The 26,157-nt window shown below is 40.6% G+C and overlaps 2 protein-coding genes across 4 annotated transcripts in view; one reads left to right on the top strand and one right to left on the bottom strand.

Annotated features, from left to right (window-relative positions):
* Positions 1-16,569, bottom strand: part of LOC144000800 (LIM domain-binding protein 1-A-like) — a 30,878-nt gene extending 14,309 nt beyond the window's left edge. Inside the window, exons 1-2 of one of the 2 annotated variants that reach the window (XM_077494423.1) lie at positions 15,988-16,569; positions 12,637-12,741 (exon numbers count right to left, since the gene is read on the bottom strand). In XM_077494423.1, coding sequence (XP_077350549.1) covers positions 12,637-12,664 — 28 coding nt within the window. In that variant the 5' untranslated portion in view covers positions 12,665-12,741; positions 15,988-16,569. Of the gene's footprint in view, positions 1-3,304; positions 3,364-12,636; positions 12,742-15,987 lie in introns of those variants that run through there. The other variant, XM_077494422.1, reaches the window with a different exon arrangement.
* The window catches only part of pprc1 (PPARG related coactivator 1), a 26,054-nt gene continuing 3,050 nt past the window's right edge, over positions 3,154-26,157 (top strand). The window contains exons 1-12 of one of the 2 annotated variants that reach the window (XM_077494421.1): positions 3,154-3,479; positions 4,148-4,246; positions 11,709-11,792; positions 14,811-14,929; positions 19,201-19,293; positions 19,413-19,559; positions 19,745-19,822; positions 19,903-21,724; positions 21,994-22,047; positions 22,666-22,726; positions 22,952-23,013; positions 25,996-26,157. The exon at positions 25,996-26,157 is cut by the window's right edge and continues 526 nt beyond it. In XM_077494421.1, coding sequence (XP_077350547.1) covers positions 14,897-14,929; positions 19,201-19,293; positions 19,413-19,559; positions 19,745-19,822; positions 19,903-21,724; positions 21,994-22,047; positions 22,666-22,726; positions 22,952-23,013; positions 25,996-26,157 — 2,512 coding nt within the window. In that variant the 5' untranslated portion in view covers positions 3,154-3,479; positions 4,148-4,246; positions 11,709-11,792; positions 14,811-14,896. Of the gene's footprint in view, positions 3,480-4,147; positions 4,247-11,708; positions 11,793-14,810; positions 14,930-17,976; positions 18,149-19,200; positions 19,294-19,412; positions 19,560-19,744; positions 19,823-19,902; positions 21,725-21,993; positions 22,048-22,665; positions 22,727-22,951; positions 23,014-25,995 lie in introns of those variants that run through there. The other variant, XM_077494420.1, reaches the window with a different exon arrangement.

The raw sequence follows: 26,157 nt of genomic DNA, 5'->3' as shown, positions 1-26,157 counted from the left end.
CATTTTTGGTGTTAGTCCAAAGCCCCTTCTACACTGCATGTACAGTAAAAGCCAGCTTTTAGACACCATGTTTCTGTGTACGATTAGAATCTTTTTTTTTTTGGCCAAGTGTGTTAAAACACACAAAGAATTTGTCTGTAGCTGTTCCACATTTAAGCGGTCCTCAGTTTACAACGGTACAGATGTGGATTCTCCGGGTTACAAACATAAAGCAATGAACTACTTAGCGCAGGTTAGTGACTTATGCAAAAATTCAGGCTGCGTCCCGTGAGTGAGAAAAAGCAGTAAAGAGAATGTATATATTTTTTAGTATAGATGGGTCCTGAAGTAGGTACATTTTTGGTATGAATCGATATGGATTAGTATTACTGAACACTGATTCAATTACGTGAAAACAAACATTACCATGTTTCGGTTCCAAAGTGAATCTTTCTAAGTTGTAACTCGGGGTTTGACACTAATGGTTGCACTAGTAGCACCGGTGCGACCACAGCACAGGATTTGGTCGCACACTTTTTTTTTGGGGAGGCACAATGACCATTTTGCTGATGTAAAGTTGTCTTAATAGGCGCACCGTTTCGATTTAAGTCGAAATTCGTGTTACCAGCGTAGGAACGGAACTCGGCCATAACTCGAGGACTTCCTGTAATCTATTATCAAATTAATCAATAATTATTTTTGATGAAAATATTAATTGTTTAGATAAATTTTTTCACTTAAAATTCTCCAAATGCTTGGAATTTCCGCTCCTCAACAGTAAATATTCTCCGATTTCTGTCATCCATCATGATACAGGATTATGTTTATCCATCCATTATTTTTGGATCAAATATAACAATTGCTTTTCCTTTGGAAAACAGAGATCAACATTTAGCCTATTTTCTCATGTTACACACCAAACCAGTCAAGTATCAATGATAAAGTCTGCAGTATGGAAATATTTTGATATGGAAAGCGGAGACAGTGCAACAGCAACTTGGAGTGTGTGAAAAGTGAGCATTTCGCATGCCGGAAAAGCAAAAGATGCATTGCGCGTAGCCCAGACCCGCATGGCCACGCTGCCTGTTTCCCACCAACAGCGAGCCAGCGACTCTGCACATGCGTTCTGCTCTTCCCACAGATCCAGCTGCCGTGTCATGGGATGCCACCTGGGCCGGCGGCTAACCTCGACTGCTGAGGATCCGGGCCCAACGTTAGAATCGGGTAAGCATGTCTAATGCCAACATTGAATCAACAAGTAAAGCTGGTCTAATAGAATGAGTCAATACACAAATGCCCAGTTATTAGCTTACAGCATACAAAGCTGCAGCATTACTGTATATATACATACACATACTGTACATACACTTGCCCTTCAAATGCAGCTTTTTGTTTGTCTTATGTACACGTAAACAACAAATTTGTCAAGACTCTTGAACAGTCAAAACTGTAGATACAGTATATCAAATTACTTAAAAGAAATATTCAATTTTTCCAAAATGTTTAAAAATGTTCAGAACGTTTTTTTTTTAATCAAACGTATCCTAGTTAGTGCCCTTATTTATTTGAATTAGTCCAAATAAGAAGAATTACAAGTTGTTTAGTTGTGAGCTATTTTTCAACTGCTTTTTACTGATGTCTTAAAGGGAACGTCAACTGACTCAACCCCCCAAAAAATTATTTCCAATAATATGTTGTATGCACCACCACTAGTCCAAACACGGCATTCTCATTATTATTGCGTTTGTATATGAAAATCCACCTGTTCTTAACCATCTCAGGGGTCGGCCATTTTGCAAATTGCTTCCGACTTAAAATGACATCACAGATGCTCAGATAACAACCAATCAAGGCTCATTGTGCGAACGTTACATGAAAACTCAGTAACAGGTAACCCTGTTAAGTAAATAATTTTGTGAGTTATTTATACTTTGGAACTAGGGCAAATCTCGATTTGTTTTGTCATTCTGGACGATTACGATTTTAATCAAAAGTTTAAAAAACAAAACAAACAAGGTTTGATTTATTCAAAAATAAATCTTGTGCAAAATGTTCAGACAATAATGTACACTTATTTTGAATCAGTTTTAACGTAAATTTAACACATAGCTTGCGCAAAAAAGCTACTCATAGCTTTTGCATAACTTTATCATACGAGCAATTTTGCCGAAAATGCTTTAAAAAAAAAAGTTGCATTCAAAGTAAGTTTGAAGCTGTTCCTGAACCATTTAGAGTATTGGCATAGTTTATATATTTTTTTAAGAATGTTTGCCCGCCAGAGACCATCCGGATTTTAAGGGGTTTTTAAATGCCACATAGCTTGTGCAAAAAAGGTCCTCACAGCTATTGCTCAACTTAAATGCCATGCATAGCTTATGCAAAAAAAACAAAAAAAAAAGTTCTAACAATTGTAAACAAGTATTGTAAACCACACATCCAGTATTCTACCACTTGTGCAAAAATACAACTCAACTCACAATAACATTTGTATATAACGGAACTTCAAAATCAACAGCTTATAATAATCAGCACCACCTTTGATTATAATTAAACTCTTAAATTCCTTGCAAGAAAAACTAGCCTGTCAACTGACTCTGGCAAAAGACAAGATCAATTCAAGCTTAAATTATGTCGGATGCCTTTGGCACAAGTGCTGGAAGAGGTTAGTTGTGCTGCTACTCTTCGTTTTAACACCAACATGTCCCTATAATCGTCCTTTGACAAAAATAACCATGAAGCCCGCGGGTCTGTCCAGTGACAAGATTAATTTAAGCTAATAATATTCTACAAGGTGTGAACAAATGGCTTTTGTTGTGGAAGCAAGGCAATTGCCATTTGTTTACATGTAGGATGAGATACACATTAAAGAAGCAAAAACTCAAATGTCGATCATTAATACATATTATCGATACCAATGCCGGTATCTTCATTATCGACACTTGCATCGATGCTCCCACCACTGTTGCAAACAATGGAGCTCCGTCCAAACAGACGGATGCTCAAAGTGACCACCATCAAATAAAACAGTCAGCAACACCAATATATCGACAAGCACTCTCCAGGCGTTGCGTTATTACACAATGTACGAAACAAGAAGCCGCGCGCGCACTTGCACACACAAACACCGAGACAAACACACCGGGGCTCGTGTAAACGGAGTCGCAGGGCCGCATCCATGAACGGACGACTCGTGCCACTGCTAGGCTATATTAACCTTGTCGCTACATCGCCGTTAGCTAGCAACGTCCGTCCCTTGTATTTAGTGACCTGCCATGAGCCGGCGGCGAGGATAGGATAAGGGGCGCGCTGTGTGAGGTGCGGTTACCTGCAGAGAAAATGCTCCCGAAAAGCGGAGTTGTTTGTAGCCAGCTAGCGTTGATGCTAGCCGGAGAGGCTGGACGGAAGGCTCCAAGCTCCGTCGCTTGGGAAAGCGCTTGTATGGTCCCAACACATAAAACGCCAACCCGGGGAAGGACTCGAAAACCACCAAGCGACTACTGGTAAAATATATACTTATGTGTGTGTGTGTGTATATATATGTATAAATATATATATGAGAATAATTGAATTGTATTTATTGTATTGCATTAGCATACGTGTGCAATGGTCCCCATCTACGCTACTACTAGTTCAGTATCCTTTGTTCCAGCAGCCAGTCCGTCGATACTTGATGAAGAAAAAAAGGCTCCGCCCATTTACGTGTACTCTGGCGCGCGTAATTAAAAAAACAAAACAAAAACATAACAAACGTTCAATATTTCTGAAGCCCAAATTCACAACAAAAGTTACTTCAAGGCACTTTATACATATGGAGCACGTCGAGAACCGCATACACACTCCTCATCTCACACATTCAAATCAACGCACGCTGCACAAAAAGGGGGGGGGGGGGAGTATGAATACTGATGTTGTTTCAATTTACTCAGTATAAAATTTGGGCCTGTTTATTTGCACATAAAGCTTATGGAGAATTCCTAATACAGTATTTCTGATATTTCCGCAATGCAACACTCCTTCCTCTGTGAAAACAAATGGCGTTTTGTATTGCTTTTGCCTGTGACGAGCATACAAAGCTCTCAGAATTCATGCCTAAAAGTTGTTGTGTGGTTGGATGTTCCAATCATAACATGATGGAAACTAAATTATCATTCCATGTTTTTTCCCCCAGGAGCCTGAAGGTGTAAAAGCAGTGAAAGAGTAGAACTGGACTGTTCGAAATGGAGGCTAACCAAGACCACAGTGCTTTGTATTGAGCACTTCCTAAGTGGTAAGAATTGTTTTTGAGTGTGATAAAACTTGTTAGGTTGTTTTCTGCATATTTTAGACTTTAACCAGTTTGCATCATGATCAGTAAAGCCCGTTTTAGCTCATGCGTCGCACATTTTAATTTTCTATGGAACAGTTTTTTTTTTTTTTACATTATTAGCATAATAACAATATTCAGATGAAGAACTACATTGTATTGCTTTTGTAATACTGTACACTTTAATGCAAAATTAAAATGAATCTGATTAATCGATTAACCGTGACCCATTACTGGTATTACTACTTGTAAATTAATAATTGCACATGTAAAAGTGTTGCTTGTCATTGTTGGCAGCACTCCCATGATCACGGGTCCTGGGAAAGGGAACAATGAATGGTAGTAACGGTGTGCACCTTTCCCCCAAAAAATTGGAATGTTGAACCTTGAGAAAAACGAGATTTGAATCGCAAACCTCAGAACTGTGAGGCAGACAAAATCAGTGCGGTAGCCTGACGGGAGCTGTACAAGGGTTAAATAACTTTACGCACAGTAGCTTTGTGGAAGCTGCTTGTGATGGAATATAGTCATTTATTTTTAATATATTTTAGTGCGGGCATCTATGATTCAACACACACCCAGTTTTTTTTGGGGTTTTTTACAATTTCACTGTATCACCGCAACCCTAAAGTTGTTGCAGTCCAGCAGACTCGACATCAAGCACACAGTTAAATGATTTTATGTTACTTTGTTGCTGCACAGGCCGCAAAATGCACACAATTTTTTGGTTCTGCCTTCGGTTTTCTTGTGAATATTGGGGTAAAATGTATTTTATCCCCCCTTTGAGACATGGAAGAGCACGCTTGTATTATTTTACACTTTAACACATGCAACCATGTGAATTCAAAGATTTGTTTTAAACTTGTTTCCTATGGTCATTTTTTGTACAAAAACATAGATTGATCAAAGCAAAACCATTCTAACTTGATTGATGAAGAAAATGTGCACATGAATTATGGAGCCTTATCTTTCATTTGTTCTGTTGGATGAATCAAGCAATGAAATCCATTTCCTCAGTCTTAATCATCATCCCAGCGTAATGAAATGATGATGATGAAATTAATTTGTACTGTCCTGACCTTCTCCGTCTTAGAACAGCGTTTGCTTTCATCTCCATAACGTCTGGAGTATGATCAAGCGCTCTGGCTTGCACGACGCGGTAAGTCTGCAGCGGTGATGAGTGTTAATCAGGCTAGTTAATTCAAGGCGTCTTTGTAAAGGCTTTTGGGAAGCGATTGACTCTGCTGATGGCTCAAATCCTTTTTAGACCACAGCCCTGATCCTTCCTCGCCTCATCTTATGTAAGGATATAATCTGCAGCCTCACTTTTAATCAATAACCACTCTGATGTTTACAAGCAATAATAGATATGAAGGAGCAGAAAAGCCTTTGTGGTCTCTAAGTGCGTTTAAAGCTCAATTGGTTGAGGCTTTCGCTTAGTCAATTTGTGTAATTATATAAAGCAGGAGAGCAGATGAGGAACATGAAGCGGGTTTTATTGAAAGGCTGCGAGTAAATACATCAGAAGCACACCAGGGACTCTTACTGGTAAATCCCCACATCAGATCACAGCTACTTGCAACTTTTTGAGAATGTTCATTCTACATGTGTGTAGTGCAGTGGTTGCCATCAGGAACAGCAGCGGCAGGGTCAGAGGTTTTGGGGTGAAGATCAAGTTAACCTACATTTCAACACAATTTTATTCCCATGTTTATGAAAGAAATGCATGACACTTTTTGATGTTTTCAGTAGCACCTTGGCCTTAATATATAACAGGACATAACAGCTAGCTTCTCCCATTCCAATTCAAACGGAGGATAGTGAGGCTGCCTCTGACCACCTGAAACCTTTCCTAGCGAGTACTATTTTTTCTGTTCGTATCACTGCACGGCGCCCTGCATACAGCTGATTGACGCGCACTAATCTACAAATTGTTTGTCTTTTCAAAACTGGACGAGAACTCGTGTCACGGAACGCTGTCTGGAGTAAGTCAGTGCTGATCGCACACTAATAGAGGTGAGGATGCAATACAGATTCATGTCCAAAAATCCGAACTATCCCTTTAAAACTACTTACACCACTTACAATCCATTTTTTGAGGCGTGGCAGTGTTGCAGTAATTTTGTTGGTTATATTTTATGTTTCAACAAAGTACTGTATGGTAGTACACCTCTGTAGCTTGTTTAAAAAGGGACACATTCAAAAAATAAACAAATTAATCTCTTAAATTTAAGGGGGCTGGGACTCAATTGGGGGTGCTTGAGCAGCCCCCCAAATGGGCTGGAAACGCCCAGGGTCAGGTTTTTATAATGTCTTTCAAGCGCCATACTAGATTTAATTTTAAAATTATTTAAAAATATTGTATGATCCATCCATCCATCCATTTTCTTGACCGCTTATTCCTCACAAGGGTCACAGGGGGGTGCTGGCGCCTATCTCAGCTGGCTCTGGGCAGTAGGCAGGGGACACCCTGGACTGGTTGCCAGCCAATCGCAGGGCACACAGAGACGAACAACCATCCACACTCACAAGCACACCTAGGGACAATTTGGAGCGCCCAATTAACCTGCAATGCATGTCTTTGGAATGTGGGAGGAGACCGGAGTACCCAGAGAAGACCCACGCAGGCACGGGGAGAACATGCAAACTCCACCCAGGAAGGCCAGAGCCTGGACTCGAACCGGAGTCCTCAGAACTGGGAGGCGGACGTGCTAACCACTCGTGCCGCCCTATATTGTATGATGCAATATATTTTTTAAGAGACTAAAAACACCAACATTTTTTTATTATTATTCTTTTTTAGAAGCCATTATTTCAGATTATACTAAACAAGCTTTTCAATGATTTCCCTTTCTTTTTCTTTTTTTTTAAACAGTACTATTGCACGCTCCTCATAAGCCACAGCCTTATTAACATTTACAAAGCTGGTGATGGAAGGAATACATTATAACTAATGCAGGAGGAATTAAAGGAGAATGGGAGGGAAAGCTGTTCTGGCAACATTAATCTTTGGTGTTTTTTGAATGCAATGATTGCCAAGTTCTGTGGAAGCTAGAGAAAGAAGGAGCTACACTGTCCTCTGCTGGAGACTCGGCACACACTATCATCCTTGCTCATAAAGTATGGAAGCAAATCTGTGCCATTGAGTTTGACTTTGCTTCGCCTTAGTTACCCGGATGTTGCTTCTAAATTGTTTGCTGTTTATTTTTTTTTATTTTTTTTTTACACAGTTTTTTTTTTCAATTTAGATTGACTATTTTTTACACTTGAATATTTTGAGATGTTGATTTTTTTAAAATTATTTTTCATTTGCGTTTTTGATGCTGAAAAAAATTCACATTTAGTAATTTCAATGCTGAAAAAAAAAAAAAAAACTGGTAGAAATTCAAATTCACACTTTGGTGGCACAAATTTACTTTCATTATGAAGGAAGAGGCGGTTGAGTGGTTCGCACGTCCGCCTCCCACCTCTGAGGACTCTGGTTCGAGTCCAGGCTCCGGCCTTCCTGGGTGGAGTTTGCATATTCTGCCCGTTCCTGCGTGGGTTTTCTCCGGGTTCTCTGGTCTCCTCCCACATTCCAAAGACATGCATGGCAGGTTGATTGGGCGCTCCGAATTGTCCCGAGGTGTGCTTGTGAGTGTGGGTGGTTGTTCGTCTCTGTGTGCCCTGCAATTGGCTGGCAACCAGTCCAGGGTGTCCCCCGCCTACTGCCCAGAGCCAGCTGAGATAGGCGCCAGCACCCCCTGTGACCCTTGTGAGGGATAAGTGGTCAAGAAAATGGATGGATGGATATTAAGGAAGAAACAATAAATTGTTCACACAATTACTATGAATATCATTTTACAGGCATAGAATGTGTTGGAATTTGCGATGGCACATGGCATTAAGGAGTTGTATACAGTTATGTTTTAGTTTTGGGGCAAATTCTGCCCAATTAAATTTTGTAATCAGATTAATCACATCTTAGAATTTTGATTAATCACGATTTATCGCTTAATTTAAAAGGCTTTTTAATCAATATATTTTGCCCGCCAAATAATGTTAATTCTTTCGACATTTAATGTTGTGAGGGCGTCTTCAACATTTTTTGATCCACTGCACACGCTCACCCTCCCCTTTTTCTAATCAATTAATTACTTACAAAATTTAAAATAAAAAAAATGACCCCAATATTTTGACATGAACAAATATTCTGAATGTCACAACATTTATTAATGCATGTAGTTATGATTATTGCTCAAACAACCTGCGCTACCTTTTACGTAATCATCCACTGTCAATCTTAAGGATCATCTGCGGTCAAAATTAAGTGTGACTAATCTGCGTTAATACATGACTAATGCAATACTTTTTTGTGATTGATTAATTAGTTAACGCTTTAACTTTGACAGCACAAAGAACCACTGTTTTTCACCGAAAAAGGTGTATTCCCTGATCTCACTGCAACACTGTGTGTGGTGTGTACTTCACTGCTGCTTAGCTAGCAGAGACAGATGGGAGCAGTACATCTAGTTATTTAAAGACTAATGCTGGAGCTGTTCCACTGAATAATGAAACACCTATGGCACCGTACTAAATTTGACAGGAATATTAGCGCAACTGATTTATAGGGGCAACGTGTAAGGGAAAAAATAAGTCAATGTCACACCTCAAGTACAAATTCTGTAAGCCTACAGTGTTGGTTGCTAATTCGAAAGCAATGAATCAACATGGCTGCTGATATTTTCGGGACTGCACAGCTCCGCTGGTAAAATAGTACTTTGTAAATCCTGTTTTATGGTGAATAATTCCTTTAACGGCTCCCATCTGCCAGCATTTACCTTGATTTGCATTCTCTCCATCACGCCCGCTGTGCGCATTATTCAGAGTCTATCTCTGGCATGTCAGCAAATAGACATTTGTTAAGTCTTGTCATAAAGATATGATGATTTGTATTTACAAAGTCGTTCAATCTGCCCTTAAGTGTTAAAGACTGGGGATGAAGATGTGCTCTGATTTAAAAAATAAAAAAAAATCTCCATTTCGTTTCATCCTCCTCCCTGCTTAGGTGGCACATGCCAACTTTCGGCTGCCATGCTGAGGGGCCTGCAGCAGATGTGACATCACAGCAGCCCATCTCCACTCTGCAAAACCCCTCCTTTCCCTATATCAGACTCCCCAGCATCTCCCACACATTCCTCCTCCCTGCCTGCCTCCGCACACACGGCCATTTTGATCTCGTTTACAGTAAGGAGTGGAGAGAAGAGGCATAAAGAAAGACGCTTTAAGCGAGCGTTGTTGTGTAATCCAAAAAAATAAATAAATAAAAGGCTGCCATCTTGTCTCTGCTCAAAGTCACTTTTCTCCAGTCAGGGGCCATGTGACTTTCTGCATGAGGTAACAGCGATGTAGTGCAGAGTGGGAGTGAAACAAGGGCAAAGAGTGAGAGGAATGGAAGGGAGGGGGGGGGTGAGAGTGATGAGCCAAGGGGAGAGTGTGCCGGAGTGGGTGTGTTTGGTGGGGGGGCATACATGCAATCTATTTTTACCATTTAGTCAGTACAAAGGATGTGACTGCATTAGGGCGCAGAGAACAAAGCCTTAAAAAAGGCAAAGTCACAGCAACAACAGAAGGTCGCCAATGCACTTCAAGCAGGCAGACGTGTGCCATCATATTAAGACTCGTATTAGTGTGGTTACGCTCGGTGCAGCCATCTTTAATGGCTAATATTACTGTGCCAAAGAGCAAAGAGCCAAGAACAAAACAGATAACCAGAGGGAGAGAGAAAGTGATATCCGGATAAAGAAGAACCGCTTGTTTTTCAACGTGTGTGTGAAATGGACACACACAAACAAGCACACATAACTTAAAGAACTTAAAGGTGAAAAAATCACTTATATTAATCACTTGTAATAATATTAATATGTCTAAACAGCTTTTCCCAAATGTGGGCATTTGTTACAATTGTGAAGTAAAATACTCTGGATAGTGGTTCTCAAACTTTTTGTTTCTGTGTACCAAAATATTGCAGCATATAGGCCTACATCTTCATCAGCAAAGAGGCCGAGGTTTTATTACTAAAAAGTATATTTAATATTATTGTAAGCTAGAAGTGGTGTACATCTCTCCAGGAAAGGACGATTCGATACGTATCACATGGGGTACAATAAAATTCAAGAATTGTCCATTTACAAGTGGGACGATTTGAATTCTGTAAGGCTTTGATTTGGTTTATGTAAATCATAAGTGATTTCTGATTCAGAACTTAAATAAAAAAAACTTGAATACAAACGTATATAAAAAAATATATACTGTAAATATGAATTTTTCCTCTTTTCTTTTACAAGTTTTTGTGATAGATTTGAATTTGTAACATTATGACGTATCTACATTTACATTTTTTTTTTCAGGATGGCCCTAATAATCCTTTGTATTTTTTTTTCTTTAAATGGATAGTAAATTTTGCTACCCGTGAGCATGCACAGTTATATTCTGGGTTTTGAGGTGTAAGCACCACTCCTTGAGACTACTCCTTATTTTGAAATAGGTGTCATAAAAATCCCCCCAAAAAAACCTGATGCCCGTTAAGATGAGATTTTGGTGAGGTGCACTGAGGTCTCACAAATATTGCTGACAAAAATGACATTGAAAAAAGTTCTATGTATGACCTTTTGGGACGGTTCACTGTACGCTATAAGGGTTATCCTCCACCTACTCTTCATAATACAAGAATGTAAACAAAGCAACTTAAGATAAGATGATTTATTACATACATACATAGTCATGCTGCTCTGTGGCTTTTTTTCCGAGGGATCCACCAGCCTTAACGTGCCTCAGCAGGCTCATGCTCCTCCGTGATAGGTGCTCGAACGCACGTACTCTATGCTCACGTCCTCTGTGTGCACGTCCTACCTCCTTTGCTAATATTTGCTTCACAACATTCACTGCAATACTGCATATCTACCCCGTGCACCCTTTGCACACACGTGGATGTCATTAAATGTTTCTGCCCTATAGTGAAGTCTGTCAACAGCAGGGGGTGGGACTATAAGAGAGGGCCAGGAAATAGACAAGAGCTTGAAAAAAAGACCTCACAAATATATCTGATAGCTGAGGACAAATAAATCGCATCTTAAAAAGAAATGGTTATCCCCCCCTTTTTCAATGATTTTGCTTCTCATTGGAGAGCAAGTAGCAAAAAAACTGACAGATGACGAGAGAAAACACGTGGTAAAACCTGGCGCGAAGAAAGGCAACACAGAAAAGCAGCATGTGCAGTTGGATACATTTAACACCTGAAACCTTTCCATAATCAAAGCATAAAAAAAACACGTACAAAAAACAACAGGAACATGCAAAGGAGAACATGCCATTTTTTTATGCAGCCTTATTCAGTTACTATTTTTCTTTCCATTAATACATGTTCTATATTGCTTTTCCTCATTAGGGTCACTGCTGTCCTGGAACCTACCCCAGCTACCTTCAGGCAAGAAATTGGGCACACCCTGGACTGGTCGCCAGAAAATCAAAGGTAACATATTGACAAACAACTATTCACACTCACATTCACACCTAAAGAGACTAGAGTCTTCAACTAAGTTAACTGGACATGTAACCCAAAATGGGTCCGCGACCCACTTTTGGTCCTGACCCACCAGTTGAGAATTACAGTTCTTGGGCTCACCACTGGCCCACGGAGCACGCTTTGAGAAACCCCGCCTTAAGTGATGATGCAATTTGTCAGCCAATAAGAAAACGTAATGAAACCCGAGCACCAAAACAGAACAAAAACTGAAATCATCAGGAAGTGCAGTGAGAGCAAGAAATTAAACATCCATTTCCTTTTTTTGCAGCCTCACAGCAGAAAAGTGAAGTAAACTTATTGTGTCTCACTCTGAGGGAAAAACCTACAATTGTGTTGATGTGAATCCCATGGAGCGGTCACTAACCTTCTTTTGAGACCTGAGAGTTACTTCTTGGGTGCTACTTAATGTGAAGAGCAACCAGTTTTTGGCACCATTTTTTTAAAGTAGTCCAGAAAAAAACATTCTCTTTTAGAAATGGTAACATGTAAGAAAACTATAAACACTATTTCTATTAAGTTTGCATGTGTTTACATTTTCAGATAATCACTTCTGCAACATTCCAACGAAATCACAATGTTCTATCACTGGTGAGCTATTTTTAGAAGAGGGCCTTGGGGGCTACCTGGTGCTCCATGTCGGTGACCCCTGCTGTAACCCTTGCTTTAGGTCACAAAATTACCACTTTGCGCCCACCCCTCCACCCCATTTCTCTCTCTTTTTTTTGTACATAAGTTATGTGCGTGACAGCAACGTGCAGAAAAGAGAGGGGCGGCCAGACGAGGCACTCACCGGGACAAGCGCAACCTCCAACAGACATCTTCTCACATGTTGGGGGCTCCGCTTTGAAGGAAACGGCAGCACTCAGCCCTCACGCTGCTCGCATGGGCTACGCTTCTGAGGAAAAACAACACAGGCAGACAGAGTGAGAGGGCGGGTGGAGAGATAAGAAGAGGGAGTGGTACGATTCCGAAGCAGGGCCACCGCTCGCTCGCTCGCTCTCTGTCAGAGGCAGGAAGTTGGCAGTGGCTGCATCATTAACAGACATGTTGCAACACAAGTGGGAGGAGAAATGAAACAGAGAGACTTGATTGCACAGCAGACAGGAGTATGGAGACACCAAATGGAGCTCAGTGTGTATGTGCAGGTTAAAAACCCTCATGTTATGTTACTTTAGTTCAAGAACATATGTTAGCTTTTCGCTATCAAACTTGGCACCAACAGACAATAAAAATGTTTTCAGATATTTGAGATGAAAATTGGAAGCGCTATAACAATGTTTCTAAGGATGTTGAGTTAATTTAAAGTTCCTTTAACGCCACAATTTTTTTTAAATGCACGATTAATGACCGTTTAATAGGACAGACTGTACTGGGGGAATTCCAGTCACAACTCAGCAGACATGTCCACGTCTAAATTTAGTAGTAATAAATTTAATAGTAATGTATATATTTGTGGAGACTGTGGCCATGCTGTACTTTACAATTTTAAAAATGTGCAGAATTTCACAAGTTACTTAATGTTAAATATTATATAGCTCTTAATATGAAAAGAAAAAATGCACTGTCAACAACATCCTACAAATGCAATTATGCCATCTAGTGGCAGTAAAATGACCTCAACACAAACCAATATCACACTCGTTTGACTAAAATGATGCAGCCATATTTCTATTAATTTGACATTTGTTTCTACTTTTATATTAACAAGAGTACAAAAAGTTAGAAAAAAATATTTTATTGTACATTTTTGTGTACATTTAGTACAGATATAAAATTTGTGATTAATTGTGAGTTAACTATTGAAGTCATACAATTACAAAATTTTAATTGCCTGACACCTCTAATATATATATATATATATATATATATATATATATATATATATATATATATATATATATATATGTATATGTGTGTGTGTATGTATTAGTAGTAGTAGTAGTAGTGGTAGTAGTAGTAGTAGTAGCTCTGAAATGTCTCATCTGCAGAAAATGCAAGATGTGTATCGGAATGCTTTTTATAGCCTGGGTCATATTGACCCATTTTAACATTGAAAAACTACAAATTAGTTTTTTGCTATGAAACTTCTAAATTAAAATGGTTCATTTTGACATATTTTCAACTAAATATCGGAATTAAACCTTTTATCAACAGACAATTAAAAAGCTTCATTTTGACATATTTGCATTGAAAACTGTTTATGAGCTATAATTCACAAACATTGAACATTGCCCGGGTCAAACTGACCCATTTCAAAGTTAAAGAACTACAAAAACAATTTCATGATGAAACTTGTTAATAATGGTTCATTTGAAATATTTACTATGAAAGTGGTTAATAATAATAATTCAATACAGCCTTGGTCAAAATGACCCGGGAACATTATTGCTTTTCCTGAGAAACGAACCTAACAGGATGGCTAAAGAAGAAAGCGAGAGAAGCAATTAGCCGAAACGAAAGTGTGTGTGTATGTAAGGCATTGATGCATTGTCTATTTTTGCCGTGCTGCTGGGGGAGATAAACATTCCCAGCAGGAACCCAGAGGCAGAAGGTCATTAATGCCAAACAAACACATGCACCCCTGCCTCGTGTATGACTGATTTCCATCTCAACCCCTTTTCGTTCTCTCTCATTTTACTACCTTCGGCTGCACAGAGAAGATGTGCGTTAATCACCATAGACAGGATCAATTAAAAATGCAAAGCCCACCTGGAGAGCAGAGCAGGGATACCCGAGGCCCACGGGAGGCGGGAAGAGCGTGCACATGTTAATATGCACCCGCTCGCCAACATGAAGACCCTTTGACATGCTGTAATCCTTTACTCTCTCATTTGAATCACCCAGCTGACGCAGCCTTAACCTTACGGCAGTTCGGTCCATTTCCATTTCACATCTCTTTTGTCACTTTCAAAGCAAAAAGGCTGTATGTCTGTTACTAATGCATTTGCCATTGCATGTTTTCAGGATTGCACAAATCTACGAAATTTCTGCAAAATCTGTTGGGCTGGTGAACAACCCTTTTTGCACTACCTGATAAAACTCGTCTCACCATGCTAGTGACGTGTTTCGACGAACAAAAAAAGGTACAAACTAAGTATTATTTCTAATTCCATGTCAGCCAGGGTTCCATTTGTCGATTAACACTGTAAACAAGGGGCCCCTGAGGATCTTTTTAAAATCCAGGACTTGCATTCAATTCATATTGTCTTTTCTTTCTTGTTCACAAAACAATTCCACAATTCCCAGTGGATAACGTCGTGGTTGTTTATGACCATGCATTGTCATGAGCAAATCATCACAGAACGGCACGCAAGCGAGTCTTGCACTCGTGCGCTTGATCCCGTCAGGGTTGATCTTGACTGCTGACTGTCTCTGCTGTGATATAACATCTGACAACTTCACTGTCAGACAAAAAAAAAAAAAGTCTGCACATATGGATCTCCCACCGCTACTGAAGACCCCATCATGCGGGTTTGACAAAAGCTCACGTCACCGACGTCTGTCACTCACAGAAGGCTGTACAGCAACAAAGAGCAAATATGAGTCAGCCCGGGAACCGGAGTTGACAGGCAGATTGGCTACACACCAGTGAGCAGGCAGCCGCATCACAGTTAAATGTCATACAGCATGTCAGACAATGTTCCCGGGACCCAGACACAATGAACATCCCCGAGGGCCCCTGCTTCCTGTCACAAACACTACCTGCTGCCACATGTTGTTGTTTTATGCGTGTAGTTTGAAGGTTGGGATCAAACAAAGGCAGACGGCGAAAGGAAGATTGTGTGAATGGGATTCAAAAAATGGCTTCCAGGAGCAATTAAAGCTGCTGTGACTATCATGCGTGCTCTCTCTCTCTCTCCTCCCTCTTGCACATACAGATGCCCGCACCGTGTCGACATGTCAACAACAAGCACTGCTCTTAGAATGAAGAAGTTCCCTTAGCACCTTGCCTGGTCTATACTAGTGACACATCTGCTTGAACACATGCTTGTTATGTTGTGACAGCAGCACACACTCACACGGCTGGTTCCCCCTAAAATCCTCAGTGAATGTTTCAAAGGCTCCTGACGCCGTCATTCATGCAATCACTGCTTATCTGCGCAGCTGTCCTTTCATCGCCGCACTCCATCTCAGTGCTTACCTTTCTTTTCTTTCGCCCACGCTCGCCAGTAAAAGTCCGCCCGGGTCAGCCAACACAGCGGAAGCCGAGCTGAGCCAGCAGGCAAAGAAAGAGGGAGCGAGACGGCGGAGGAGGAAAGTGTGATGATGAGCAGATGCTGATATAGGACACAATTGGAGGGGGGCGAATCAAGCAAATTGGATGATGAGAAGGATGGAGAGAAGGAAGGAGGAGATGGGGAAGGGGGGGCTTCTCTCCGCTGCACTGCTATGACGCAGAGCCGCCACATCTCCTCTCTGCTACAGCCCCATCCTTCCATGCCCACTAGAGGGGGGGACTGTATCCATGGCAACGGCAGAGCAGAGTTAGGTAGTTAGTGGCAGAGTGCTGTGATCATTTAAATGTTTATCTCGCAGCTTCTGAAAGGAGTAAATAAATTAGGACAACATGCAATGAGAAGCAGACTGGTCGGACTTGTTGCCCACAAGAGGAGCAAGTGGGGAAACAGGATGCGCAAGTTAATTTGCTCACTCAAAGAACAAGAGCAGAAAGACAACTTGTGAAATCACCAAATCAATAAATGAGCAGCTCTGAGCTTCAGCGGTCAACAGAACAAAACCTAAGAAGATTCTAACAGAAGCATTACAAGTTATAACCATACAACTTCTCAACAAGTTAAATGGGAAATTACTGGAAAAGGTCTTTGCAGTCTGGGTAGGATTTTGAAGATGTAAATGTAGCAATGCAAGAAATGCAAAACACGTCTTCATTGTCCAATTTAAAGTATGAATCGCTGAGTTTCTGGTTTCATCCTTTCATTTAGGTAAAAAAATATATATTTTTACAAACTCTACTTTTTTTTGTACAGCCAAGTAGCCTACCGGGATTTTTTTTTAATATACATTTTAATTTACATTGCAAACTTTAATGTAAATAATTTGTATTAAAATATATATATATATAATAATTCCAGGTTAACATACTTCACTAGTATCCAACATTAACTGTGCGTAGGCAAAAAGTAGGCACCAGTTCTGCACTTTTTTTTTGTAAATATACTTGATATAATGAAGCATGTAGGGGTAAAGTAAAGGAGTCAATGGAAAAGGAATGAAGAAAACAACTTTAAACTCAAACTTTGTTTAGAACCCTATTTTGAAACCTTAAAAATGGCTTGAAAACTTAACTTTGCAGCTCTGCATAACCATAGATTGATACGACTTAATGCGCTCTGGGAGTGTGTTCTATTTTGGATATCAAATGTCACGTTTTTTTTTTTTAGAAGCACACATGTTTAACATAAGAAATTGTACATTCCCGACATAAAAAGAGCATATATATTTTCAGAATTCAATTAAGATGAATCGGTCGCTTTTTTTTATTTAACCATGAGCGGTAATTAAATGTGCATTCATTCAAGAGAATCAGTTGGCTACAACTCACATCTAAGCCCCACCAACTCGCTGACGTTTAGACTTAAAAGTCTTTTTTTCTCGTACATGTAAAATGTCTCTGCGCTCTTTCGTCTTTCCTGTTCTCACAATAAACAAACAAGAGTTCAGATATTGCACATGTTCTAGAGTAAAAGGAGTGAATTTTTTAAAGTTTCAAAAAAGACATACTTTTGTTTACTGAATAAAAAACTGTATACTGTATTGTGAAATAGATATTTCTTTTTTTTTTTTTTTTTTTTTTTTAGGTAAACAGGCATATGTGTTTAAGATAAAAGTCACCTTGCGAGCCACTGTTTTGTTTTTAGTTAAAAAAAAAAAATGTTGCACATCTTCGAGAAAAAACGTACTATAACAACAACCGCAATATGTATACTTTTACTACACAAAGATGAAAGGACATGACAGATAACGGAAACATTTCTGGCCAAAATACTTTTGTAGTTTTTCCACTCTGTGAATTGAATCTCGGGCGGGGGGAAAGAACTACATAACGTGACTATTTTATATTTGACCCCTTGTTGCCAGCGTCCGTCTGCGTCATTTTGCCGGGAACGAGTGAGCATGCGTCTTTTACCGGCTCAATCTGAGGCTTTTCATTGGTCAAAGGACTCCCGTTCATGTGCTAGTAAAGGGAGTAAACTTGCAAGATGGCGGTGCGGTGGGGCTCTGGCGAGGAGGTTTTAACGACTTGCAATATGGATTTTTTACCTTTGGATACACTCGGCGTGGTAATGAACGTGTCATGCGTTTTAACTTCTTTGTAGTTATTTAATTGTTATGAATGTTGGGCTTTATTCGTGCGCGCTGCAGCTCACAAGTTGAACTCTACGCATGCCGAAGTGACACGTGGATGCTACCCAGACTTCACCACATCGTTTTTTGTTTTTGTTTTTTTTTATTCACTTGTTTTTGTTTTGGGGTTTTTTCCAATGGCTTATTAATATATACATGTCGTATGCTTTATCTATACAGTATATCAATGGCAATATGTAGTATGGATAACGTCGTTTGAGCGTCACGTTGACTAACTGTTAGCAAGCCGGTTCCACAACAGTTTTAACCCTTTAAAAAGTATTTAATTGGCCAAACAGTGTACGTGACAGTCGTTGCTTTGTTATAGTTTGCAGACCTGCCTTGTATTTACGTTGTGTTCTTATGTTTTTAATTCAAAGAAGTATCGCATGGTTGCCTCTACCTACCTCGACTGTTGATTCATTCATCACACGTGTTGACAGCACAACGTGCTAGTGAACTAGGTAGCTTGCTAGCTTTGCGATTCCCTTTTAAAAGGGTCGTTTCGCGTGAACAGTTTTGATCTATGGTTTGGCGGTTGGTTTAGAGTTGAATGGTGGTGAATTCTTCGGCTTCGTGCCAAGTCGCTACAGTGGTGTGTCATCATTACAGGGATGTGGAGGTTGTTGTACACGTCGATCGCATTACAAGACAGCACACCTTTACCGTAATTATTCCACTTTAGCACAATAACGTATCTCAGCAGCCCATAATATCAATAAGGGTGTGTTGTACACGTGGGCACGCGACTTCCGTCATATGGACGGAGAGTGTAAAGGATCAAACATGTCCGAGCATTGATGGTGCATGTGTCGACGCAAACACGTGGGCAATTTCTTTTGAATCAACTGTTAGCTATAGTATGGCTGCACTCACCTTCCACATAGTCCAATATCTAAGGATGAGCTTTAGCAAGAGACTGTCAGTAACATAAATATATAGTCCTGTAGGTTGTTTTAAACTAAATGCATTGCTGCTGTCTTTCCAGGCCACTGAATTGTGCTCCGGGGAAACGTTGGAGGCTCTGCAAAGCTGCTTGGACCCCTCCATCCTTTCCATCTTTGACACACCGTCCCTAGAGGCAAGTCCATATTATCAAACAGCCTTCTACAATGTTAATATGCTCAAACGTTGTACCTTGACGTGTCACTTTATCATTTACTTGTTTATAAGTGCGATTTTTATCTTATTATATTTTAGAGTAAAGGACTAGACGGGGACAGTGAAGTCACGCTATTAACCGCTCTGTCGGACATACTGGACAATATGGATGATGAAAACCTGTCCCCATTTGACTCGCTTCCAGAGTCTGACCTGCTGTCGTGTCAGGGCAGAGAACCCTCACCGGTGAGTGTGCAGCTGTCATGAATGACTTGCAATAAGTCTCCCACTAGTTTCTGCCTTATAAACCTACACTGGGCGCTCTGTTAAGAGATCAAATGACACTGTTTCAAACACTATTGCCTAATTTGCACCTGAAGGGGGGAAAAAATGTCAGTTTCTTTGTAATTTTTTTTGGTCCCATTTTGTAGCTCAAGAGATTACCACGTCTGCCACGGTCCACTCCAGAGAGAGACTCCTTTTGTTCAAGACCACAATCGACTGGAAAGGTAGCTTTAAACCCACAAACGGTGGTTAGCCTCCTACTGCGTACCCATTTATATTTTAACTTACTCGTATTTGTGCACAGGACCTCTCCAAGATGAAAGACTTGTTGCAGAGAAGTGACGGGGAGGAAGAGGATGCTGGTTCTCTCACTCTGAGCCCACTGAGGCCCGGTTTACCTTCTGACTGCACTTCGGCAGACTTGGATGGTCCAACTGTTCCGTTTCCTGTCACCATTGAGCAGGAGAGTGGCCTTTCAGTCAGTCTGGGTGACATGATCAAACACATACATCCCTACTGCATGACCATTTGCATGGAGGATGATGAGAGCGTGCAGATGTTGCCTGCTGGAGGAATCTTACTGGAGGTGGTGGATCAGGGTGAAAATGGAGAGCCCATCCTGGCTGTCCAAGACCTCCCAGTTCCTCTGCCAATTGAAGAGTCTACAGAGAATAAGCCAAGGGCCGAAAATGAGGACGAAATAGCTTCTGACAGTTCTGAGCATATTGTTGTTGTTGTTGATGATGATGATGATGATGGAGCATTCTGTCAGGCTCCGGTGAGAATTCCAGGCTTATGTTCAGATGGGAAAGATGGCAATAGGATGAACAAACAGACGAAAGACACCATAGCAATAAGGTCCTCCCGCAGGAAAAGGAAAAAGAAATGCCAGAAACATCACCCACCTGCCGAGAGAAGGGTCCTCAGGAGTTCCGCGATGAGAAATAAAAAACAGGAATTACCTCATAAGTCTGAAAAAATGCAACTCGAGGAACAGAAGATAAACAAAGTGGCAGAGACTTCAGCTGGGCCTGCACCTTCCTCTTTAAACCTTAAGGAAATAACTCCACACCAAAATGAATCACAAGCAGAAATCACCACCTTGACCCCTGACTCTCCTGTGAAAGCTTCTATGATCTTTGTGTCACCACAGCCTACAGGACTGTTAAACGCTGGCCTTACTGCAAGTCCAGCCCAAGCAGTCTCTTCCCAGGAGCCGATTAAAATGTCCCAAGTTCCTGATGGACTCTCCACTCAACCATCCTCTATGTCTTCCAGCAACCCAGCAGCTGCCATAAACATCACGTTGACTGTAGATGAGCCACTCCCACCTGAGACTCCTGCAGCTCCAGAGCCAAAGCCCAAGTCCCTCAGTCTGGCTGAGTACCGACGACTGCGGCTGCAGAAGAAGCCTGTTGTGGTGGATAAACAAGGCGACAACAGCACCAAGTGGCCCAGCCTTCCGGAGCTGCCCAAAGAATTGCCCCCTATCCCCTACTTGCCTCAAGCCAGCCCCAGGGATCCTCGGTGGCCCATCTTTCAGGCTGTAAAAAAGGCAGTTGATGTCAAACCTGCCTGGCAACCTCGGGGACCCTGTGCTCCACCCACCCCTGAGGCACTGTTAGCGCCGCCTGCCTATATGGTCGCCTCAACCAACAAGGCTGCTAATGCCCTCCCTTCACAATCAAAAGTCTCGACTCCAAAGCCAAATGTACCCCAACAACCTGTAGCTGGTGCATCAGATTCTGTCACCACGCACATCTCTGGAAAATGTACAAAATTATCAGAAGACAAGGCTGAAGTCACTGAGAGGCCACCACAGCTTGTCAAAACCACTACAGAGACAATCCAGTGCAGATCTGCTGCTACCGTTTCTGTTCCAAGGCAGCACACCCAAGTTTGCCAGAATGTACCCGGCATTCCTCCTCCTTCAAACAGTCGCCGCACATCTGCAAAGGCCCTGACAACAGATGCCAAACCCTGTTCTACTCCTTCCCTTCATCCCATGACACCATCAAGTCTTAAATCAAAACTTCAACCAAAAGAGCAAGTCACGAGACAAACAGAAGCTCCAAAGGCAAAGTGCCCCACACAGGAGTTGATTGAGTCCTTCACCAGTGAGATGGGTGAGCTTGTCAATTGCACGCCAAAGTCTCACGATAAGTAATATACTTGTTACATTATTTTGCACATGCACATCTAAACAGCTATTTGACAATGACAACTCAAATTCGACTCCGTAAAATCAGAATCCTCTCTCAGTAATAGCTTTGGACTTGTTAGTCACCAGTGTTTTGCCCCATTGCATCTTTTCATAACTTTTCCCCAGTGTCTCCGTTTGTTGGTCTACCTTGTTTTAATTTGTGTTTTATATCATTTCATTTATATATTGTAGGTATTGAGGCAGCTGATATGACCAGCCTGTTGGAGCAGTTTGAGGAAACACAAGGTGAGCAAACTCTGCCCTTTTACAAGTCCATGGTAGCTTATTGTGTTATTATTATTATTATCATTATTATTATTATTTTAATTAAGAGAGAATACAATCGTTATATTATGAAAAGAGAATTACCGTATATGCCCCATTTCTTGGTCTGGACATTCATAGTTTCACATGTTGATGGAGGTGAGGTATAAGTTTTCAGCGTTTCATCAGGGGAGTGAAAAAATTTGATTTGACTCTTGAATGGCCAAAAAATAATAATAATAATAACGTTATGTTGAATATGTGTGTGTATTCCCTATAGAACCTTTTTTTTTTTTTTTTTTTTTTTTTAAATAATGAGTATTGTGGGAGCAGCGATGCTGCTTTGTGCTGTGGAATTCTGCCCACTCTGCAAATCCATTTAACTCTCACCACGCTGTTTTTGATGGTGAATGTACAAGGCTCAACCTCACATTGGGTGTACGACTAAACCACACTTTACATTTAATAGTGTGAATTGGTGTGTTATTGAGTCTGTCAATGCCACAGTTGGCTGTGACAGTTGCACTGGACTTGCACTGACATTTTTATACACTAATAAATCTCTTCTGTCATTTCCCCATTCTCCGTAACTCTCTTCAGCGAAAGAGCAACAAAATGTACCGGAGGTCTGTGGTAGAGCAGTAGCTGTAGGAAACTCCAGGTGAGTTACCCTACAGCCTTCACGCTGCTCTGTGGGTGTGATGGAGTCAAATGTGTGGTTGCCGTGACTCCACGTTTTTGCCAAGACCTACCACTAAAGTCAAGACTCAGTAATGCCCTTGAAATGGACTTCAACACTGTGATTCACAGCCAAACTTAAGGACATACCGCAATTCTCATCTCAGCAAATGGATGAGTATTGACAACTTTTCTTGTAACTTTTCAGTGTCGAATTTCCACGTAAGAAAACTGTTGTGGAGCGCGTCAGTGATCTCTCAAGCCCTGCAGGTAATTTATATGAAGTAAATGAAACGTGTTTTACAAAATGACATAAGCTAAACTGTGTATAGTGCAACCTCCGAATACAAACCAAAGTACATTGGTACATTGGCAAGTTTTTTGAGATACAAGCCATCAGTCTGCTGATGTTCTTTACTTTGGCTTGTGAGCGCAAACTTGAGATACAAGCACTGTATGGTGACGGTAAACAATATTATTTTATGCACTTCACAAGCAGATGTTTGTCAAATTTCATTAAAAATAAAATAAAAAAAATAACTGCACGTGCAGGTATATTTAATCATTGAAATGCTAGCATTAGCATCTTTAGTCATGGTTTTCAAACCCTTTAAGAAATTAATATTTAAAAAATAAAATAAAATGGAGCAACACTTGGAGACATGTAACACTCAGGCATATATTTACCCTCTGCAAAAAATGCCTACGATTACAACAACCAACTAATTAAACTCATCTCAATAGACCACTGTATAAGGTAACTAATACTATTAGAGATAGACCGATATGCTTTTTTCAGGACCAATACCGATTATCGGTAGTCAAGGAGGCTGATAACCGATATTTGAAGCTGATATTCATTTGCAGTAAAAGTTAAAATATTGGCATCAAATTTTTGAATAATGCAAACCCTAACAGTTCTTTACATTGGATTCTCACATCGCACTTTTCATTTTACATCCTTCCATCTGCAATAAGACGTCGGTGCCGGGGTGAGTTAAATGTGGGGGCAACATGATATTACCTTTTATAGCATTTGGGATACTTGTAGTTTTATTACCTAAATGTTAATATTTTTATATTTTAAAGTAATAGCAGGAACCCTGTCATTCAAAATGTGCATCAGCAGTGGCATTACTTATTACTACAGCAAAAAAAAAATTGCCATGAGAAAAACCATTCATCCCTGAACACCATGCAATTCTTGTAGATCTTATTCTCATTATGATTATTGTTATTATGATTATTGTTACCATATAGACAGTATAGCTTATGATCTTAAATCTAGAACAGCAATATAATGCTACTCTCTACAAGAGGACACACTTCATCATGTAGTTTACTGCCACTTAGGATGTCCCAATCAACGCAGAAAAAGGTAGAGTAAAATAACTTGGTTACAATAATAGTAAGAATAACTTGGTTAAACAGACATTGCTGCGGCGGACCGCTGCCAGTTTCTGCAGTTTAATGTGTTTTACACACGTGTGTGTATATGTGCACACTATTTTCTCACTACTGTACTGTACTGTATTACTTAATGGCACAGATTTACTTGTCTAAATAATAACTGGGCTGCAACATTGCTAATTCACATTAACAAGCACTATCTTAGCTGCACACATGAATGGTTATTAACACACGAGAAAGTTAGACAACACACCAAACACGAGCTAATTACTCCAAGTATGATGCACGAAATGAAATTACATCACTGAACATTAATTGCAGCCGACTACGGCCGTAGATGTCACATAATGGCAGCGCCCATTGAGAGCATAATGCCCAACTGACGGCAGACATGACGTGAAAAGAGAGACAAAACGAGCAAATAAGCATCCTATACTTTAGTGGACTTCTCTACTAATGCCTAACACACGAAAGAGAACGCGTTCGTGTAGTTAAACGGTGTTTGAGACACTTAATTAGTTACTGAGTGGACTTTAACGAGGTGCACAACGAGGTGTCAATCAAATCGACGTCGAAGCTTAAGGCACACACAACGGCAAAACAGTGCGACAAATAAATACAAAATAAAGTAACTAAACGCTATTTAGTGTACTGTCACTGCGGCATCCAATAACCACTATGCAACAAGTAGTGGACATGACCCAGAATGCAATGCGTGCGTCACGAGAGGTAAATATGACTTCACTCTACTCTTAATATGGAACTAGACAATATAATATTGACAACTGTTAAAATTTGGAACCTTTCTAACAAACATTGTTTACTTAATTCAGTGAAAATGTGTGTGATTCCCTCCCCGAGGAGTTCAAGTAGTGAATTAGCTACTGGGTGTTAGCCTACATGCTAAGCTGAACAAACCACTGTTAGCTAGCGGGGATTCAATGCAAGGCAATGCAGCTTCATTCATATAGTGCATTTAATACACAACATAATTAAATGTGTTTAGCTTATCATGGTGAAAAGTTCGGCGGAGTTTCTTCTCTTTTAACTTACCTTCGAAGCATGTGTCTCTCGCGTTGTGTGCGTGTGTGACCGGCTACTGTGATACACGGCATACACTACTGATTGGTTCTGGCTCTTGCACGGCTAACCAATCAGATGCTGCTATGGGCGTTACGTTGCTGGAGTTGGACTCCATAACAGACAGAGACGCTCTGGGCTGCATTCGAAGCAAAAAGACGGAGTTTTAAATGGATCGCTTATATCGGCCGTCAGATTAATAAAAAAGGCCGATGCCGATATTTACCAATATGTCAAATATCGGCCCCGATTATCGGCCCGGCCGATTATCGGTCTATCTCTACATTCTATGGCTGGCTATCACAATGAACTAACCCAATAGTCTGTCTTCATTCAATGCACCTTCTTATTAAACCAGACACTGATGGCCTGAAATGCAGAACACCAGTCACAGATTTACCTGTGTCAGAGTCCTTTAGTTCTCAACAAGTGCCTATCAAGCCATTGCATCAAAGAACCAACTCTTAAGATTATCGTCCATGACCACTGGCAGTCAAGGCCTGGATCACCTTAAATCACTGGACAACTGTACTTGGACACTTTTTAGTTTAAGTGTTTATTTTTGTTTGTTTGTTTGTTTTTTGGTGACTCTGTTTACAGTTTTCATTATTGACTTCCTTTGGAAAAGTCATACTGAAAACGTGAAATTTGAAGTAAGAATTTAATTTAGGCATCCTGTATTTTCAGATTGGCATCTTTGCATCACAGTTGGCCAACTGTTATTGTCTTCTGTAATAATGGTACACTCTTTATATTCTTTAGCTTTAACTCCTCCAGCCACTCCTCCGCACCACATGTGGAAGCCTCTGGCACCTGTTTCCTTGCTGGGAAAGGCCAAGGCCACAGAGCCGTCCAAAGCAAACCCCACTAAGGCTATTCGGATAGAACCCAGCCCTTTGACTTCAGCTAGATTCCATGCCAAGC

This window comes from Festucalex cinctus, chromosome 14, assembly GCF_051991245.1.
Source record: "Festucalex cinctus isolate MCC-2025b chromosome 14, RoL_Fcin_1.0, whole genome shotgun sequence".
Classification (NCBI taxonomy): Eukaryota; Metazoa; Chordata; class Actinopteri; order Syngnathiformes; family Syngnathidae; genus Festucalex; species Festucalex cinctus.
This window is presented reverse-complemented; position numbering and strand designations above follow the sequence as displayed.